The 20762-nt window shown below is 35.1% G+C and overlaps 1 protein-coding gene across 2 annotated transcripts; it reads right to left on the reverse strand.

Annotated features, from left to right (window-relative positions):
• Positions 1-213: 213 nt before the first annotated feature.
• Positions 214-18245, reverse strand: LOC109859093 (protein wingless). Of its 2 annotated transcripts, XM_020436988.1 has the most exons (5): positions 18030-18245; positions 17092-17806; positions 9247-9503; positions 2347-2621; positions 214-2141 (listed from the first exon to the last, which is right to left on the reverse strand). In XM_020436988.1, the coding sequence occupies exons 2-5, from the start codon at positions 17202-17204 to the stop codon at positions 1590-1592; spliced, it is 1197 nt and encodes a 398-aa protein (XP_020292577.1). In that variant the 5' UTR covers positions 17205-17806; positions 18030-18245; the 3' UTR covers positions 214-1589. The 2 variants fall into 2 exon arrangements, with proteins under 2 accessions (XP_020292577.1, XP_020292576.1); XM_020436987.1 differs by lacking the exon at positions 18030-18245 and having other exon boundaries at positions 17092-17913.
• Positions 18246-20762: the final 2517 nt, after the last annotated feature.

Raw genomic sequence — 20762 nt, forward strand, 5'->3', positions numbered from 1 at the left:
AAGTAAAAATTTATTGCGGTGATAAAACTATAATTTTATCAAATTTTTTAATTTGAATAAACTTTATTGTAATTATAGTTTTCAATAGTAAAGTATAAACTTTTTTGATATAATAACTAATTAATTTGCGAGAGGAAAATAATGGGGCAAAAATAAAAAAGCAGTGTAACAAAACTTTTATTTCTTTATTTATTACGTTGTTTATTTCTCTTATATTTATTGCATAAATTATACGAGCAATAATTAATACATATATTATGCACAACGTTCGAACTGTTATTATTAGAGTTTCCAAAGAGTAATTTCCTTACTCAGCGTTGGTTGAAAAATTAATTGAATAGTTTTAAGATTCCCTGGGCGCGAAATCTACGAAACTCTGGCAAAAGAAGAGAGAGAAAATAGAGAAGCGTCAAGAAAAGTATAAAAATATAATTTATTATGTCCGATGTTAGTTGTCTTGTGAAAAATCACACAAGTTTTATTTACAATAGACTTTACGAAAGAATATATTAGTCATCGATCGACTTGCGATGCAGCAAAATATATCATTATATATAATCTATTTATGTACACAAATATATGATTTTAAATATTCCAAATTATTCGAAGACAGTGTGTCTAAATCACACACATAAAGAATAGTATTTTAAAATAAATTATGTTTTTTTCACCTAAAACAAAGACCTTATGCAGTAGAAAAAAATAATTGAAGGCTTTTTCTGTCTTTATTTATCATAAAAATTAAGTAAGTAATCTTCCATAATAAAGCTAGTAATTTAATTTGATTAATCTACTGAGATAAATAAATAGAAAAATAGATAAAGAAAGGTAGATAAATAAAGAGAGAAAGAGAGAGAAAGCCAATAAATTGATTTTTAATACTATATCATAATGTTATTAAATGCGCATACGAGTGTTTAATACTCATTTATTAAACACTCGTAATTAAAAAATATAAATAGTAATATAGCCTTAAATTATTTTTCTCTACTACATGGTAATGTTATATTTTAGATATCTTTATTACAAGTTGTGATCAAGTTATCTCTTCATCGATGAACACAAAATAGCAAGCCGATGTAACATTAGTATACCAATATTTACACTAATATTTATAGACCAATATCTTTTTATCTATTTTTTCGTATATTCTATAATTTTTTCTGATGCTTAAAACCTTAGAAAATCTACAATCGCGCTAACGCTTCACACATCATTTCAGTCTTGAATATGCAACGCGACATAATAAATACATATGATACCGTTTGTTTCGCGTAATACTGAAGACGAAAGGGCCTCGCGAACTCACGCGGGACTCCATGCGACAACTTCGCCGGTTTCTTTCATCCGGCTAGTTTCATGGCAAAAGCTCTCACAAGTTAAAAAAATCACTCACAAGTAGAGTTGTCTGAGCCACAAAAAAGTCGCATCCGTCCGATTTCTAAATCGATTGTGATAATTTTACACTTGTAAATTTCTCAAAAAAATAAAAAAACAAACAAACAAACCGAGTTTAATTTAATATCAATTCAGTCCGATTAGTTTCAACTACTACCGAGAGTTTTCGATAATACACTAACACGATCTTCTTAGATGCATGTATGTATTGTCTTTTTCGTCCTGCACACCTGGCATTTGACTTCGCAGCACCAGTGGAAGATGCAAGCGCATCTCTCAATTATCGTCACTTCTTGTGTCTTGTAGCCCCTGCCGCAGCACATCAAGTCGCAGCCGTCAACGCCGATACTGGTGTCGTTACACTGTCGCCCGTAAGTACCCAGAATACCGAGATGCGGATCCTTTTCGCAAAACGCTGGCGACGGATCCATATAAACGAGGTCCTTTGGTCCGGGCGGTTTGTGGTCCGAATTGAATGGCTTTAGTTGAAAGTTGTAGCGTTGTTTGCGCCCAAGACCCTCGCGAATATGGTGCACAGAATTGCTCGGAGAGTTGCTGACAACGTTGCTGGTGCGCTCAGGAGGCGAATTGCTGACTCCGATCCGGGACGCTCCGTCGAAACGATCCTTGAGATTGTCTCCAACCACGCGAAAGTTCGGTAGCCGCATCCAGCACGTCTTGACCGCGCACGAGCCCGACATACCGTGGCACTTACATTCTTGTCGCATCTCCGAAGACACGTGCTATGTAACAAAAGGGACGGAATAGTGTATAAATTGTCTCTCGGAATTGTGAACAGATTAAATTACACAGATTATCCTTTTTTACTTTTTGTGACATGACGCACAATGACGTATCATAAGACAAAATAATCAGATTTATTTAATATAAATTTCCAAATATCTGATAAAACATAAATGTTTTGTAAATCATGACAGATGTGCTTACTGCTCTGCCGGCTTCGTTATTATGCAGATTCATCTTCTCACGTAGATTTCGACCGCGTTCGCCGGTATCGACAAATTCGCGGGAGAACATGAAACCGTATCCGATGTTATCCGAGCAACCGCCCCATTCCCAGTCTCTAACAACAGATGATGCGCGTGATTGGTGAGAATAGTCGCACGAACACGACTGAACGCTACCCTCGCTACATGCTCTTGCAATACTGTGAGTTACAGCTGCGCTCATGATGGCGTAGATGAAGGCAGTCTCTCGGCATCCTGTAAAACATCACGGCAAATTTATGACGCACGCCAAGCTGAGACAACTAAACTTTTCGTTGCGCAAACACACATAAAAATCAGACTTACGACTTGAGTAATGCCAAAAAAATATATAATTATTATGTATTATTATAAATCTTTCCACTTTTTGTATTTTATTTTTATTTTCCATTATATAACGGTTCTGAAATAGTAGAACGTTGTAACGATTCTAAAATAATTTTTGAGCTAATAACTTTCGGTCGTTATATAATCGTGTGCGGTTTTATACAAAAGTTCTTCACAAAAGATATTTCTGTCGATAAAAACACACGAACGCAGATATCAATATTTTTATACTCGTCGTAAAAGCGAAGATAAAGTTTCGCGATATATGTGTGCGTGTGTGTGTGTGTGTGTGTGTTTGGTCGCGTGGGAAGTGAGCGGTGTGACGTCACACACAAGCAAACGTCTCAATCCTCACAGGAGACTACCTGAACGAGAAGTTCTCGCAGGTGGAAAGTGCGAGAGAGAACGAGAGTGGCGAGAAGTGATGAGAGAAAAACGTGACTAAGAGAATGAGAAAGAGAGACAAGAGACGGTACGTGACCTTAACCATGAGTGGGCTGACCTGAAGCACCTCGAGCTTATCTGCATAAAACGCAGGTGCTTGCCGGTATCTTTTGTGCTAGTAAAGATATTACAAAAAGAGAGGCAGAGAGAAAGAGAGAGAGAGAGAGAAATAATTTTGTAAATAGTACTGTAGCAAATTGTCGCATTGTTTTATTAATATAAGAAGAATATTATAATTTAAACCCATTTTTTAGTTAAATTTAAGATTTATTGTGTGTTTCAAGTTTATTATTCTCTTTTTTTTTGGACTACAAATCACTAGAAAACTATTTCGATTTGATGCGCTAATTAGATACGGAGACGTAATAGAAACCGAAAAATTGAATAAGAATAAGATTTTTTTAGTTAAATTCGACTTCGAGGTCCAGGTATCTCTCCATCAACATTGTGTAACGAATTGATGGCAGCAATAATTTCTAAATTTGTTACATTTCTCTCGTTGCTTTGTATTTTACAGTGATTGTATTAAGGAAACAAGCTCTCACGTAGTACGAATAATAGATAGAATGATTATCATGTGAATAAGATAGGAAAATGTATATATATATATTTCTTTTTCTTCTTTCTTCAACCTTTTTCCCAAGAAAGCTTTTATAATAATAAATGAGCAAAGAAAGATACATAGTATGTATCAGTATATTACCGCATATGTTCTCTGAATCATGTGTTTGCGAGAGCAAGGCTAATCTTTTGCGGCAAACGCCCTCGATGAACTCATTGCCTCGTTGAGGATTTTGTGTTCGTAGAAACCAACTCGTTCGATTTTTCTCAACCGAGTTTTACGATTTTCAAACAATTAGTCTGTTATCCGCAGATAAGCGAGTCGCAGTCTTGTTTCTTCCGAATGTGTAAGAATGTCACTATAACGCGCGAGATTGCAAGAAACTAAACGAGAAAAAGAAGGAACATTGAAAAAAAGATGTGAAGCAAAGAAAGTACAAGGTGAAAAAAAAAAAGAAGCGCGACGCAATAATCTGGATACTTGTTTGCTTTCGTGGAGACGTGTATGCTGTTCTCCCTTATTCCGAGTACAATAAATAGTTCAACGGCGGTTTTATCGACTCGTTTAAATAGTATGAGCAACTTGGAGCCAAAATGTGTCCGCAGGACAAACACGCGCATTGACATTGAAAATTCTTTAGTTGCCCTCTCTCGTGTGTATTTCAAAACTTTTCTCTCGACAAGTAAAGCAATAATTGAATAAGTTTGAAGCATTTTCGAATTAAAATATATAACACTGACGAATGCAATATAAGAGATGGATATTATTTATTAATATTATTTATTAATTAACCTATTATATCAGTATAAAAAGTATGTTATAAAAATCCAGTCTTATTTCTTACAGAATATTTGATAAGTTTCGATTTGAACAAACTTTTTAATAAAACACTTAATAATTTTATCGTGAGATAATAGTGATTTAAAAGATGCTTGTAAGATGAGCACAGTTGGCACACATTGGTGAACTTGATGAAATACCTATACATAGCAAGTACTCCTGACATCTCTTCTTTCTCTTTCTGGAATCGTCATCTTTCTCGAGATTGTTTAGACGACATTGCTGCGCATCTTTATGAAAAACATTTGAATCTTGGTTAAATTTCTCCAGATAAAATTGTTGAGATTATTATTGCTACTGTCCCGAGTTTCAGATGACAAAACGAGTTATGGTGCAACCATCTACACGCGGAATCTAAAATGATGTAATATGGTGATGATGGTCCCCGATGGCGATATCGACGTGATGATTTATGCAAAGACATGTAATACAAACATAGATGATGGATTGCGACTTTAAATGATGAGTCTGTACGTAAATCCGTTTACAATGATTCATTATAAATATTATGAAAGACATTTTTGCGGCAATAAAGCATCTGAAATAACGGTACAAATAATCGTAGCTCGACGAGACTCGAAAATAAGAAAGACTAAGGGAAGTAACCGAGGACAAGCAGAACACTTCCGAAGACCGCAAAATAACACGGAGCGTCATATAAACCCGCGAGAACGAGAACGAGCTAGGCTTGAGTAGGGAACATAGTGGAGGGCAAACAAGATGTAAAAATCAAGGGGGCTTATTGGATCGCGACTCACGTTTTCGCAAGAAACCTCGGTGTGCCGTCGACACATGTAGCTCATCATAGGTCGTGATTTATAGCGGCGTAACACCATGACAAAAAGCGTCTGGTATCACCATATAAGACATATTCTGCACATTGGTTAGATATTGATTGAATTTATTTCATTTATCCTGTAAACGACCGATTATGTCGATTTCGTAGTGTACGGCAAAAATATTTGAAACACGCAAACCTTGCTTCTTTTTTTCTGATAGATAAAAATAACATTATAACATTTTTTTGTGATTTCTGTGTCCTTTTTCTTTTGTTGAAGCATGCGGTATAATAGAAGTACAAAATGCAAATCGTTCAGAGCAGAGCTGCAGAATCATTTCGTAGAATAAAGTTCAAATCCGTAACTAATGGCAGACTTTTGCAGACTTGGTCGTTTATGTTAAGATTTAACTTCCTGAAGAAGATGATTACTTACACACTTACGCACATACATATGCGTGTTTAAAAAAATCGTAAAATTGCGTTTTTTTAAAACAAGTTTGACTCTATTTAAGTTTATTTTCAAGATATTTTATTTTGTCTCTCTCTCTCTCTCTCTCTTTCTCTCTCTCTCTCTTAACACAGTGAAGAGATGAATTTATTTCGTCATCGACAGTACAGCTTTGCTTTTTTAAGCCGAATGATTTTGGCTGCGATCGTTATCATATAGCAAGTTGAGAAAAGAAAAGACAACGTTGCTCAATGTGGAGTCTCTCAAGATTCGCAGTTTACCGAGCAATTAGGCTGCGGGGTTCGCTTTTGCGAGCCACGGTGTGTGTCAAAGAAGAGAAAGATGTGGAGAAACGAGAGAAAGGTGTGAGAGAAAGGTTCAGAAGAAGCGAGGTAAGAGAACGAGACGAAGAATGAAGGAAGGCGAGGATACCAATGCGGTAGGTGGCTCTTGGCGGCGAAATGATTACAGGCCGCGAACGCACTCACTACCAGCTATAATATCGAGTACAAACGCAACCAAAAGTATCGAGTCTCCAAACCGGCAAAATTCCTCTCGCGCGCGTAGATATCGGCTCGATATCTATTCTCCGTTTGCTCTTTTACATATATGCAATCATTACATGCGACATTTAAATTTAAATGTCACATGCTTAACTTGAGTTGCCTGTCGACAAAAGTTTCGGATCGTATATACATATTAATTGACGTTACACGTTTTTATTGACTCGCTAATTATGTGTTTTATATAGACACGTATGAATATATTAAGAATATATTAAGACTATTTTATACAGAATCGTTATTAGAAATGCCATCGGAGATTGATAACTTGTCTTGTGTTAATAACATCCGTGCAACAAAACGCGAACAAATTAATATCTATATTAAAGTATCTTTCGGTCGGGTCTAAACACAGTTGTGTTTTTTAATTAAATGCTTAAAAAATATGTGTGTGAGAATTTCTTTACTTTTTAACGTAATGAATATTTGCAACACACAAGACTTACATATCAAATCCACATAATTAATTAGTTTATTACTTTTACGAATTTATATTACGAGCATAACTGATGGCAACTTGACACTTGCGTCAGAACATGTAGTAGTATAGATTACGTAATCCGGAAACGACCGGTGTTCGACTGCAACTTTGTCCCGGATCTATCTCCGATTCTTTCATCTTCGAGCGCGACGAGAGCATATTATTGTTTGCTGATAGTGATCTATGTTTTTCGTCAGCTCAGTGAAGATGAAATCTCGAAGGATCTATATAAAGACAAAGAAAATACATGTATATATATATATATATATATATATACATATATATATACATATAACGATTTATAATATTATTTATAAATATTAAAAAATATTTAAAATAAACTCCTAATTTTCACACACTAACATCCGTGTTCAGGCTCTTATTGGCCCTTTGTCCTTACTTTTATGAGATTTTATCAGAGCCTTTTCGTTCCTTTCTATTTGATAAATAATCAAAAAATTAAGAGGAAATATATTATAAAATATATATAAAGTACAAGTCTATATAATTGCAACTAGACGCCAATACTAATCGCGCAGACACACTAAAGGGAACATCGTGTTAACCGCCAATCCGTGTCGCCCCATCGCGACGTTACGGTTTCGTCTCGTGTTGCAACGAAATATGTCTCTGAGCGTCAAAGCATGCGTGTTACGGGCTCATAAAAAAATAACATTCTTACTTCTCTCTCTCTCCCTCTCTCTTTTCATCTTGTTTTCTACCCTTTCCCCGCTCTTTTTTGCGCACCGTGTGTACTTCTTTTAGTTTTACTAAGTGGCCATATGGGGACATTCGGCATAATGGGGTGGGAGCGGCTCGAGCGAAAAAGCTCAGCTTACAATCGCCTCGACGAGATCTAAAAGAGCCGCAGGGGAGCCAGAACTGGTACGAGAAGGTCCATTATCAGGTTGCAAAACATACATCTGGCCGGTGGGGCACGTGCCCGGGGCCTTTGGACGAAGGATACGCCTCCTAGGATCCCCCCTCCCGGTTCTTCTATCTTTTTTTCACTCTCTTCTTGTCGCGTAGTCGCAGTGTGCCTTGGTCTTTCCAACCCTACGACAACTTGAAACCTTCGCGCCTTATGCACTCGATCTATGTAATCGTTCGCACTCAAATAAGGTGTTAATGCGTTCTGTCGAAAGCACAGCGGGTGTTTCCTTTTCTTTTTTTTATGTGAACACACAATTTCAAATGATAATAAAATAATATCAAATACTTAACAAATATATGATGATCTGCTATAAAATTTTATTACAGATTTCTCTCTTTTATTAATATTTAGATCAAATCAAATCACGCATAAATTTGCATGCGTAGAAGCGTAAATACTTATCGAGTATACATTCCTCTCATAAAAAAAAAAAGAAAAAAATAAATACATCTCTCTCAAACAATCAATGATCCACAAGTCCTCATTTGTTTAATATACATCAAAAAAGACGATTCATTTCTTTTTAAAGGTTCACAAAAATTCGTATGAGAGAGCTGCATCGTCGACATGTTTACGAAGTCGAGTCTTTGACGTAACTTTACGAAAATAAGTATTAATATTAAAAGTATTACGTATCGTTAACGCGTATACAAAGCTGAGACTTTTTTGTATGGTTCAAGAGATCTACGTATTGTATAACAATACGTGCTCCAATAAACACATAAATAAAATTAAATCAACGGAATACAAAAAATCCCATTAACATGCAAAGTGTTTTATCTATACAAAAAAAATTGTATTAATAAATTCAATAAGTAAATTTATAAGATTTATCACAGAGGTACAACTATGTGTTATCGAGACAGCAAACATAATTTCAAAAGAAATATGATTCCATTCAAACTAACATGCTTTTCAACCAGATAAGATGTTAGTGATGTCGTTTTAAAATGGCTTTACATCCGTTGAATCCACAGTTTATCTCTAAGGTGTCGTTCGCTCGGCGATTATCGCGATGACGCATTGCGATGACGAGATGACGGACCTTATTACTTAATCTACTAACTGAGTGTTACGAGACGTATCGAGGCCATGTTGGCTTAAGCAAATCGGCAGATTTGTCATTTGCGATTTTATAACAGCCGCGATCCGTTCTTGTCTCTCGCGTTCTTTTCTCTCTCGTTTCTTCTTATACCTCCGTCTTTGGTAAATATCTTGAATATCGGTTATAACCAACGCAATAGATCTCTTTAAACATAAGTAATATCTTTTAGTTGTTTAATTTAAATATATTATACTTTTAGTGACATAAAATCTTTTTTATTTCGATGATATTAAGGAATAATTAGAAAAACAATTTTATTATTGCTTTTTAAATATATTGTGTTTACAATTATCAGTGATCTTTGTACTTATAAAATATTATATTAAACTCAAACGGTGTTAAAATGTGTTACTTACCTCTATCGACAATCTTGCCAAAGAGATTTCTTCCTCGAAGAAAATTTTTTGTTGAACAATTCCATCGTCGATTGCGAAACTGGTACTGACATTCGGCAATGGCTTGATTTGCACCTCTTGCCACAGCCATTAATACTCCAGGATTATCCCTGACAAGTTTCCTCTGTTTTCGCCTCAATGTTCCATAAAAAGAGGGTTCCAAGTTCAAAGAAGGATTAGGTGGAAAATTATTAGGTTCACCCGCTTTTGCAATACCCCTAAAAGCAAAATAACACACCTATCTTATATCATTGTTCATGTCATATCTTTTTGTTATATTTAAAGAAAGAAAAAAATAGATTTCGCACATAAAAGAGCAAAATAAAAAAGAAAACAAATATGCGAACTGTTCTTTCTACTATTAAAAAAAAGACGAGTTAATTTTTTTTTTTAGAAAATTATTTTTGGACCAAACGATTAAAAAACGATAAAAAAAACAAATTCATCGAAATGATATTCTATTTAAATCTATTTGCTACGGAAGACTTTTCTTGTGCATTCATACACGTCAAAGTAGAAACAGTAGATTAATGTGTTAATTTAGCAAAGCAATTTTGACGATACCAAGTGAATACAGAATATTGAGAACGTTTTTTTTTTCTTTCTTTTTTTAATAAAGATTGTGGTAATAAAAAGCATTCGAGTAAAAAGAATTATTCTCGTGATCCTGACCGTGCCTCTCTCATCCGGATAGCATAATTCCGGTCATATATTCTCGACACAAGCGTTAAAGCATATATAATATGTGCGCTTTCGTGAAATTATCAATTTATAAGCAACCACAAAAAGTAGAAGGGAAGGTTCGACTGCGGTTAAGCTAGCTGCGGTCTCGGGGAAAGAGAGCTTAATGTAATCGCGATCGCCAGTAAATTCTCTTAATGAGCCCTCCTGTGTTCGGTTTGGCAAACGCCGTGTGCATCGTTATCGTGCGTGTCGCGTATTACATGACCGTCGTAATGCATAAGGTATCGTGCGATATCGCGCAAATAAATTTTAATTACGCGGCAATTTCGCGAATGATAATGCGCATCGTCATCTGCCGCGATTGCTTTTTCTTCTATCCAGAGAGCGACAGGTTTGATCTAGAAAAGATACAACTTCCAATTACCACTACAAAGTTGAAGCTTTAATTTGTATTTGAAAATACACATATTATCTGTACACATGTTACGTACTGATATCTTTTTCGTCGTGTTGTATTTTATTTAATAACATGTATAATTTTACTATATTATACAAAATACAACACATTAACTTTCTTTTGAAAAAAGTGACGTAAATAAAGGTTAATATTTAATTGTATGTATGTATACATATATATATTTAATTGAAAATTGAATTTAAAATATATTTAATATATTTAATTAAAAATATATTTTATTGAAATATTTAATTGAAAATTGACTTACTGTATGTGTGTGTCTGCGTGTGTCTGTCTGTATGTGTGTGTGTGTATCTGTATCTGTGTAATATAAGAAATGTTAATTTTATTTGCACATGATTATATACATAGTTATGTTTTAACTACTCTTTTTTATATTTTCTTGTGCGTACAGTTTTGTATTTAGAATAAAAAAAGTATAAAGTTTCTATATTATTAAAATTATATCTTTGTAAAAAAGCAGAATCAGATAAATGCATTTTTTTTTAAGTATCGCAAAAAATAGTCATGGGATATTTGAATCGGTGTGTAACCCGATGGATGCTTTAGCGTGTGATTTAAACGGTGGCCGTCACCGCGAAACGTCAATTTTGCACGCAAAAAGGTGCGGGCATTGAGAAGAGAACAGGCAACGCGAGGGAATGAGAAGGTTACGAAGATTAGCACGAAAGACGAAACTGGTTCAGCAGTTTTGATCAACGGTAGCTTCAAGTGTATATACAGAATATTGTATATACAGAGTGTATCAAAGAATCTGCAAACTTGCCATAGATTATTTAACAAAGTCAAAATATCTTTTTATAAAACTATATGAAAAAAATAGAACCCTTTAATTTTTCTCTCCTATCTTTTAAATAAAGTATTTTAATAAGATTTAAATTAGAAAGTTTTCTTCAAATGAGAGTCAAGAATTGAAATGTCATATCTAATTTTATACTTTTATCTGATAAACTTGGTAAAATTCGTGAAGAATTACGTGCAATTACGTGTAACTGAAAACTACTAATAGCGACAATAGTAATGGTTTTTTGTAAGTCTGTCTACAAAAGTCGTACAACTTTTATCAATTTTTGATACACCCTGTATGTATATAAATCAAGCTACCGCGTGCGAGTTCAGCATGTGAAAGAATTCGCGTCTCGATCGATCGAGCATAGCGCAGAAAAACGTTTAAATGTGCTCATGGTGTGCCCTTCGTGGGAAGAAGAACGTAAGGTCCACAAGAAGAAATGATGAACCGTGCAAAATGCATACTAATCAAGTGCAGTAAGAAATGTACTTGCTTGGACAAAAGTATCTTGTTTAATACATCTCTTATATAAAATATTATTTTCTTTTTAAATTTTAATATTATTTATTTTATATGTACGTATTTGATTTGCTTTTGATGAATAAATATATAATATTTATCATACACTTTTTCATCTTTTGTTATTTTTATAGAAAACAACCGAATTAGACTAAGATGATCTTTATAAGCGAATACAATAGTAAAGTGTAGATATAGCACAAGTTTTGTAAGCACTCTCTACACGAGAGAAACTCTTTGGAGAAGAGTTGTTTCCAAACAGGATCGTAAACGTCCAAAGCCGATTTGCTACGCATGAAAAAGCACTAAATGCGTCGGATATTTGTTGTTCTTTAAACGAGAGACGCTTGCGCGACCCTTATTTAAAATAGCTCGCGCGCTTTGGGATCGGATCAGTCGCTCGGCATAATAAACAGGTAATCACTGTCGCCGTGGCTCTGTCGACGCCTCGTAGTCTGGACGGAAATCGAGACTCTGAAAGAAACCGGAGCTGCGTGGCTCACCGCGAAATGACTATCAGTCACCCGCCACCGAGATTTCTCGTTTGACACTTTGGGCGGTCTAAACAAATCGGAAAGTGCGAAGTGGCAAACACATGGCCTGATAAAACGAGAGATGGAAAAACGTTGCGTTTTCTGATATTAGATCAGAAAATAGGATTCCGAGTTGCACATATGAGCTTTCCAATGAGGGTGAATATAACATTATAATATAGCAAGACATTATATAAAATATTGTTCTTTCTTAATAAATATATATATATATATATATATATATATCTAATAAGATAAAAATATTATATATGAACAAATCAATGTGTGAAAAAACGCAACTAACACGTGACTTAGTAATAAAAAGTGTTTTAAAAAATCTATGTAAATCTGTGTGTGTGATATAGTAATATATAATTAAAAAATTATATTTCTATATTATAATTAAAAAATTATATTTCTATATCACAAATATAATTAAAAAATTATATTTCTATATCACACACACAGATTTACATGGATAAAAAGAATTGTGTAAGAATGTGTAAAAAGAGACATATACCTACTCAGCAGTAACATTGTTATAAGAGTAACGTTATTATATAAAATGCGGAACAACGCGACTTGTTTGTAATAAAATAAAAATGTACGCGATACATATAGGCCCAAATAAAATCCAGGTAAGACACGGGATTAAACGCTACGGCTTCGAGGATCATCTCGTATATGCTCAGAATGTGCACATGTGGCAGGTCCTTCGATTTGTCATGCGCGATCCGCGAGCTCACACGGCTGATGCGACGTGTAATGTACACCATGCGGCGGTATCGATGCATGTATGCATTCAATAAGCAATGTCCATAAGTAAGACGCGCCGCAGAACGTTTAGGATGTATCTATTATAATTTATGTCGGTCTGAGAGAAAAGTTCAGGAACAACTCTTTCTTCATCTTCGCATATTTTCTTCCGCCAGACGATGACTGAGACAAAAATAATTTATAGCACTAAGATGTGAGGATAGCGAAGGTAGCACGATTCTTCGGGATCACGCACTTGTAATAACGAAAAAATATTCAAAGTGAACGATGCAGTGAAAAATAACGAATTATTTCATTTATGAATGTCATGGGATTTGAAGAGATTGCTTTTTTATTTCTTCTGTGGAAGAGAAGATTTTTTAATTCCACAAAATATTTAACATTTTGTTTTTCATGAAAAACATAAAAATAGAAACAAAAAAGTCGCTTGAATTATTGTAATTAGACAACAGTCTCAGTTGCACACGTGTTTTGATTTATATGCAGTGAAGTTTACAAATAATCAATTAATAATCAGTCAAATATTTATCCAATAATGAAGTCTCTCTCTCTCTCTTTCATTGTTTACTTTGTATCAATTCTGAGATACAATTTATTTATAGAATCAATGTTTATCTTATAAGAAGACCACACGTGCTATGAAGTTGACGCTAGCGTTATTTTTTAGCGTTATTTTCAGTTATTATTTACAATTCGTGAAGGTTGTAATAACAAAAACATATAGTTAAATATTCGAAACATATGTATAAAAAAAAATTAATTAAGATTTAGTTTTTTTAACATAAAAATTAAAACAGCTGAATAAAATATGTATAATGTATTTGATTGCAATGTATACACAATGTTTACACATTAACAATAGATAAATATTGTCTTTAATATTAATTTTTTATGACAAACTAGTAAAAGTAAACAATTATAATATGTAGGGTAAAAGACCCAATTACTGTCACCCGAATAATAAACTCTGGTGTGTGTTAGTGAATTGTTTTTACTACTTATTTATCAAAAACATGTGATTTTCTTCTTATCTGGTATTATTCGATGTCTCTAATATAAGAAACAAAATAATACCGCCTCTCAAAATCTCTATTTTTATTTATAAATTTAATAATTAAAAAAGAACGATGCGAGAGCTATTACTGTCACCCCTAAAATGAAAGAAATGAGACACGAATGTTGAGTGCTGGATTTTTTGTTATATTAATTGCACTTAAAATTCTATGTTAGATTGTTTTCATGCATAACTTTTTAGGATTTATTTAATATTTTAAATAAAATAGCTTAGGGTGACAGTAATTGGACAGATGACAGTAATTGGGTCTTTTACCTTATGTAGGTTTGTTTACTTTTTTTTAACCAAAGCATGCGTTTATATAAACACGTGCGTTTTACTGCTATTAGTGTTTCCTCTGAACAACAAAGTTACATCGACGTACATATGTCATTTTTGGCATGAGTTGTCCATATTCAGAACAACAACGTCATGAATCAGGTCGAGATGTCATAAACCAAACGAGAGATGTTGCAGTTCTGATCGCGAAAGCTTGTCTACGTGTCTTTTTCATATGACGTGTTGGTCTTTTTCGACCGACTTCTCGTTTCTTTCGATATAAGAAGAGCACAGCTACGTATCATCTCGCTTTTTATTCTCATTGTCTTAAGTCGTTTACGTTGATAAATCGATCACACCGGTTGGTGACAAAAAATACGATAAATACAACATTGTAACGATTGTTAGAATCGTATTGAACACGCGCAAAGATGAAATCCAAAATATGCATTTTATCTCGATTAATTGTGTCACATTTTTGTGACTTATACTTAATATTGTGATATAACTATCTTTTACTGAAAATGTAAAAAGAGTTTATATTTATGTTGGAAAACATAGATCATATTAAAATAACTTAAATAATATGAAAAAATTTATTCTGAAAAAAAAAAAACGAAAAATAATCTTATCTGACGATACACAGCATATCTAATAAAAGTCGCACATATATCATTTGTGATAATACGTAGTATATATTAATATACGTAGATATATTAAAGCGCGTTTACGCAAAGACATATTTTTAATAATATGTTTATTAATATTTTTTTTTATTAATATATATTTAATAATTAGTTTTATCTATTTTAATTTCTGTCCTACTATAGATTTTTATTTTATATAAAAAATTTTTTGTGATTAATTCTTTTTCTCTCTTTTTTGTTTTTTTTTTTTAATAATCAGTAGAGACTTTGTATAAACGGGTGACATATAAACGATAGATTTAATATTGTAAGGAAGAATCATTACAAACGGCTAAAATCGAATCTTTATATGTATTATTCTCTTATATTTTTTATATGTATTATTCTTGTATGTTTTCGAATTTAACGACTGATAATTTCACGATAAACTTGTATACCTGCGCGATTGTCAAGGTGACAAACATATATTTGTCGATTCTCACCTTTGCGATGCTTGTTGTTTGCCGGTTGACGACTCAACCGACAATTTTGAAAAGAGGAAAATATGATAACATCGCCGAAGACCGAGGTGACGAGGAAAAGGGCTTGCGGAGCCAGACGAAAGAAAGTTTGTAGCCGTCGATAAGAACGGATCAAGAGACGCGAGAGATCGAAGCGCGATAGATCGATAGAGTCATTTAATTAAGTGCATTTATGTAATATTTTTCGTAATAAAGTTAATCAATACACTTTTATATAGAATAAAGTGCTTCAATTCAATCATAATCTCCTGTACAATATGATACATGGTCGCAGCAGAGAATGAGAACAAATGGATATGAGTTTCGTTTCAAGTGCAAGGGCACCATGATGAGAAGAATACTTTGTAGTTCGAGTTGGCGATAATTGCGAGTAACGCGCGCGGCTTGTCTTTCGTGTCGCGCTGATTCAATTAATTTAGCGATGGTAATAACCATCGTGTGAGCTCGCGCGAAAACAGGACGAGTCTGATTTATCGCCGGCAATTTATCGTTATAGGTGGATATTCGTCGCGGTTCTCTCACGGGATAGTGTATGAGCCACAAGCACTCTCGATCGTGCGCATTATTTATGATCGGACTAATGAAGTTAATCATTATCTAACATACATCGCGCGCAAGAAACTGTTTACGAATCAAAACGAGTAGAGAGTTAGAATTATGATTAATGGATCAATAACGACACGACGCGCGCGACAATGTTGCTCCCGCGATTAGCGCGATAAATGCCAGAATAGACAGGTGTTAATGTGCGCACGCACGAACGCAAAGAGACGCAATTAACACACAAAGATCAATTTAATTCAAGCAATGAGTAATATTTTAATTAGAAGAAACTACTTTCCGAAATGTGTGTCGTGTAGAAAATAGCACTGTGAGATGCGGTGTTGAGGGATTTTGTGAAATACATTTTCACGCCGAAAAAAAATATATTTATAACATTTTATATACCCATATTTTTTATAATAGAAACTAAGCATATATTATCGTTTTGCGAAAAGCAAAACGTTTTTTTTTACTTCAAGTCCAATATGTCATATCGAATTGTTTTTTTACTTCTACATAAGACGCAAGCAATTTTATAAATTACAATCAATGTAGCTATTAATTATTGTCATTAGCCAATTACATATCTTAGTACAGGAGTTTGTTACAAGCACAAAGTTTTAAAATATTAATGATATCTTTATTTCACGACAATAACATAATAAATTCACGACAAAACAAAAAAATGTAAAAACTTCCAAAAAAACACATGAAAAAGAAAAAGATTAGAATTCTACTCTCTTCTTTTACTACCACATTTGATTATTTAAGTCTAGTCGATGACTTTGTCAACAAGTCTATTAACTGCTTCGTGCAACTATAATTTATTTCCGGAACCTTCGCACGCTAATGTTCGCGATAAAAAGTTTTACGACGCTGCGTGTTTACAAGCAAACATTTACAGAAAAAGTAATAGAAGATAATTTTGCTATATTATAAGCGTATTAAAAGTAAAAAAAAACTGCACTTCTTGATGCTTACCACCATGTGGATCCTCCCCTGCTGTGATTCTTATTCCTCGACCGATTCACCTTGATAGCGAGAGACACGTGCACCGTCACCAAGAGCACGGTCAGCAACACGCAGAGCCTCATCTTCCGGCGTGTGTCTCGCGTGTCGCGAATCCCGTAGTGTCCCGTGCGTAAAATCCTCTCACCGTCGTCTTTATCTTCGATCAGAGGCAGAGCGCGAGGCACCGTGCACACGAACTATCACTGAATGAACATCTCGCGCGATATACTCGCGAGCTCGTCGATTCTTAGTCTTGCGCGAACTCCTCGCAAATTCTTCGAGTCGCACTCACAGGGTCGTGCGCATGACCCCGATGCTAATCGCCGATAAGATCGTCCTGAAGCAATTTTAAAGTACGATCCTTCCGGGGTATTTCGATAACGAACACTGATCACCGCATATCAACCCTTAACATTAAACCGTTCGACGGACCGTGTCGGATTTGACCAGCGTTATCCTGTGGACAGGTACTATCTCTTCGCAAGCACTGATCTGTCTGTCGTTCTGCTTGTTGTTACAGACCGAGTGGATCTCTCGTGGGACTTGTCAGGTGCCGATTGGTTCCGGCAGGCACCGTAACGCCTTAGGCTCCTGTTGCCGACTGTCACTGCTGCTCAGTACGTTGTCGAAACGTCACGAAAATTCACCCCCCCCGAAGAGCTTTCCTCGAGGGGTGGGTGTCACCCTTCAGCAGTGTGACGATTCACCGATTAGTGGTGGGAGAGAGAGAGAAAGAGAGAGAGAGAGAGAGAAAGAGAGATAGGAAGAGAGAGAGAGAGAGAGAGAGAGAGAGAGAGAGAAANGAGAGAAAGAGAGATAGGAAGAGAGAGAGAGAGAGAGAGAGAGAGAGAGAAAAAGAGAGAAAGAGAGAGAAGTAGCACAAAAACTGGCCCATGGAAGTTATATACCTGCCAACCCTCGTAAATGCTACACGCCGGTTTGTTGGACTGCTTTGTTAAGGATCAGATAAAGTTCGGAAATGCCACCGAAACGTCGAGCGTTTTTCTCTTCAGGGATGACGCGTACACGCGTGCCGCTCTCTGCTCCTTCCGTTTCGTTTGTCCATCGACCGTCCGTGCCAACTCTCTGCTTTCTCGACAGGGAGGTCCTTTGAGTAGTAACGTGTGGTAGCGGCTGCGGCGGTGACGACGACGGTGGCGGTGGCGCGGGCGCGTGCATGCGTGCCTGCCGCGGGCGTGCGTGCACGCGTGCCCGTATCAGAGTATGACAATATAAAGTTAACGTAGGGGAGAGATGTTCTAGCTGCTCTTTTCTCTTTCGCACCCTTTTCTTCTCTCTTCACGTCTTTTTCTGTCTTTCTTTTTTTTTCTCTATCTGTTTCGCTTACACATTCTATCTCTCTCTTTCTTTCTCTCTTCTTCTTTTTCTCTTTCGTTCATTTCGTGCCCTTGCGCTGGGGGATATGATGCAACGAGTTGAAGAACCAATACCCTTCGACGGGCAAGTATAGGCCTCGGCTAGCGACTGCACGCGCTTCTCTGCGGAAGAGCCGATCTCTCTTCAGAAAGAGAACGGAATGTTCTCCCTTCCCCCCTGATGCGGTGGACTGACTGTTGGACCCCCCCTTAATACCGATTAAATCTCGCCCCGCCTCTCTCAGCCTAGCTCCCGCCTCTTTATCCCTGCCTTCTTCCACTAGCATGCGCGACTATCTCCTCAATCCTTTTCTCTTAGAGTTTCTTGTCGTCTGCTTTTTTCTCTTTTCCTTGTTATTTCCTTATTATTCTCTTATCTTGCTTGTCAGTATCCAGTATTCGGTGACTCTTTCCCACTTTAACATCTTGTTTTATTTCTTTTTCGCAATTTATGCTTTTATTTTATTTTTTTATTTTTTTATTTTTTTTTTTTTTTTTTTTAAATTAACTAACCTTAATAAGAAAAAGTTTTACGCAAATATTTAGAGAATAGAGGTTAAAAGAAAATAGAATAAAATAAAGTATATTACTATTTGATAAAATAAAAAGTATACATATATGTATGTGTATATAGTTGCGTCTAAATTAGTTTTTAAACTTAAAAATAAAATGTGCAACATATTTGAAATTTTTTCAATTAGTAATTAATATTTGTAAATGAAGATTCAAATATGCTTGCAACTTAAACTGAAAAAGTCATAAAACTATTTAAATGTGATGTGTACCATCACGATAAAATTTGTTTTCTGTTTTTAATCAACAGGATGATCATGTCTTGCTCTTGTTCACACATCCTAGATTTCTTATCCTAGAATATAGCTGGCAGTTGTGCTAGCAGTAGTGCTCTTGCGCCTTGCAGGCGAGCACGTGGCTTTCAACAGGAAACAGTAGGCGGGCTTTATTAGAGCTACGCCCTATCAAGTTCCCACTGCGGAGCCCTGTTTTCCTTGCGCAAAAGAACCTTTGTCGCGGTCCCCTCTCTCCCATTCTATATCTACTCCTCCGTCGTTCGTTTTGTCTCCTTTCCGCCTTCTTTGTCCACCCCGCTCACCTGATCCTTCTACTTTCTTTTTCCTCTTTTTTCCATTCATCTCTTCCCTTACTACAGTTCGCAATAGCTTCTTTCTTTTCTCGCGTATCGCATCATGTTAGTTGTCTCTCTTTTGTCGGGAATGCGTGAATCGAAACGTGGAGGTGTGCGCGCGCGTGAGTGTGGGAACGCATCGCGGAATGTGGGATAGCGTAGCTATGGAACTACTAGCAGGATTTTTTCCCTGTCTTGAAGTCCTGAAGGACTCTACGTAATGTCCACGTTTCGGGAATTCCTTCGTCTGTAGTTTATACATATATAATTTTCAGTTGCTTGTGCTTATGTTTATATGAAAAACTAATAATATCTCTATTTTTAAAAATTAGTTGTATAATTAATAGAGAGAGATATTTTTAATAAAATTTATTTGTTTGCAAACTGAATGTTTTAATATGAGATGTCTACACTAAATGCGGGAAATCCAAGTTTGGCTCCGATATGTTTGCAATGAATTTTTTAATTTCATAGACAAGGAAATTAGATAATTTACATATATGTGATACAAAACAAACATGCAGTATAAATTTTCAAATTGAACTCAGTTTGAATTATTATTATATGTAATAATTTATAGGTTTAAAAAATATATTTCACGCATACATCCGGCACATAACTCAAATTGATCGAAAATCTCTTTGATATTATATAAATCTAAATTTGTAAATTTGTTTGTTTTAATATAGTTACAACGCTTCTCTTACGCATAATATATAGTGTAAGTACAATATACTTAAAAGTTCATAGATTAGTTGGTGTCGACATTTTATTATTTTCTCCGATAACTTAGAAAAAAAACACAAAACGACTAGTATCAAATATATCGTTATTATATTTACTATCAATAACAATAAAAAAAAAACGCCACAAGTGTATTTGTAATGATATATACGGTAAATCATCAGCGACATGTACGTCGGTCTTTTTACCAAATAACGTAAAATGTGGCAGTATTTTAAAAGAGAGATCTTATAATGTATCCGCATTTTTTCGTCAGTGAGACAAGACGAGAAAGAAAGTGATGAAATTGAGAAGAGCATTAATAAACAAGCGATTCGATGCAACTAATTTTGCACAATAACTTGAATTGCATTTTTATTGTTATGTGTCAAGTTGTT

This window comes from Pseudomyrmex gracilis, unplaced genomic scaffold (genome assembly GCF_002006095.1).
Source record: "Pseudomyrmex gracilis isolate BER0280 unplaced genomic scaffold, ASM200609v1 scaffold_237, whole genome shotgun sequence".
NCBI classification, from domain to species: domain Eukaryota; kingdom Metazoa; phylum Arthropoda; class Insecta; order Hymenoptera; family Formicidae; genus Pseudomyrmex; species Pseudomyrmex gracilis.

Coding starts and splice junctions, on each gene's coding strand:
- LOC109859093 (XM_020436988.1), bottom strand. CDS start 17,204: ATGAGGCTCTGCGTGTTGCTGACCGTGCTCTTGGTGACGGTGCACGTG. Junction 9,504..17,091: donor AGGGGAGGATCCACATGGTG/GTAAGCATCAAG, acceptor TTTTGCTTTTAG/GGGTATTGCAAAAGCGGGTG. Junction 2,622..9,246: donor TGGCAAGATTGTCGATAGAG/GTAAGTAACACA, acceptor GATGTTTTACAG/GATGCCGAGAGACTGCCTTC.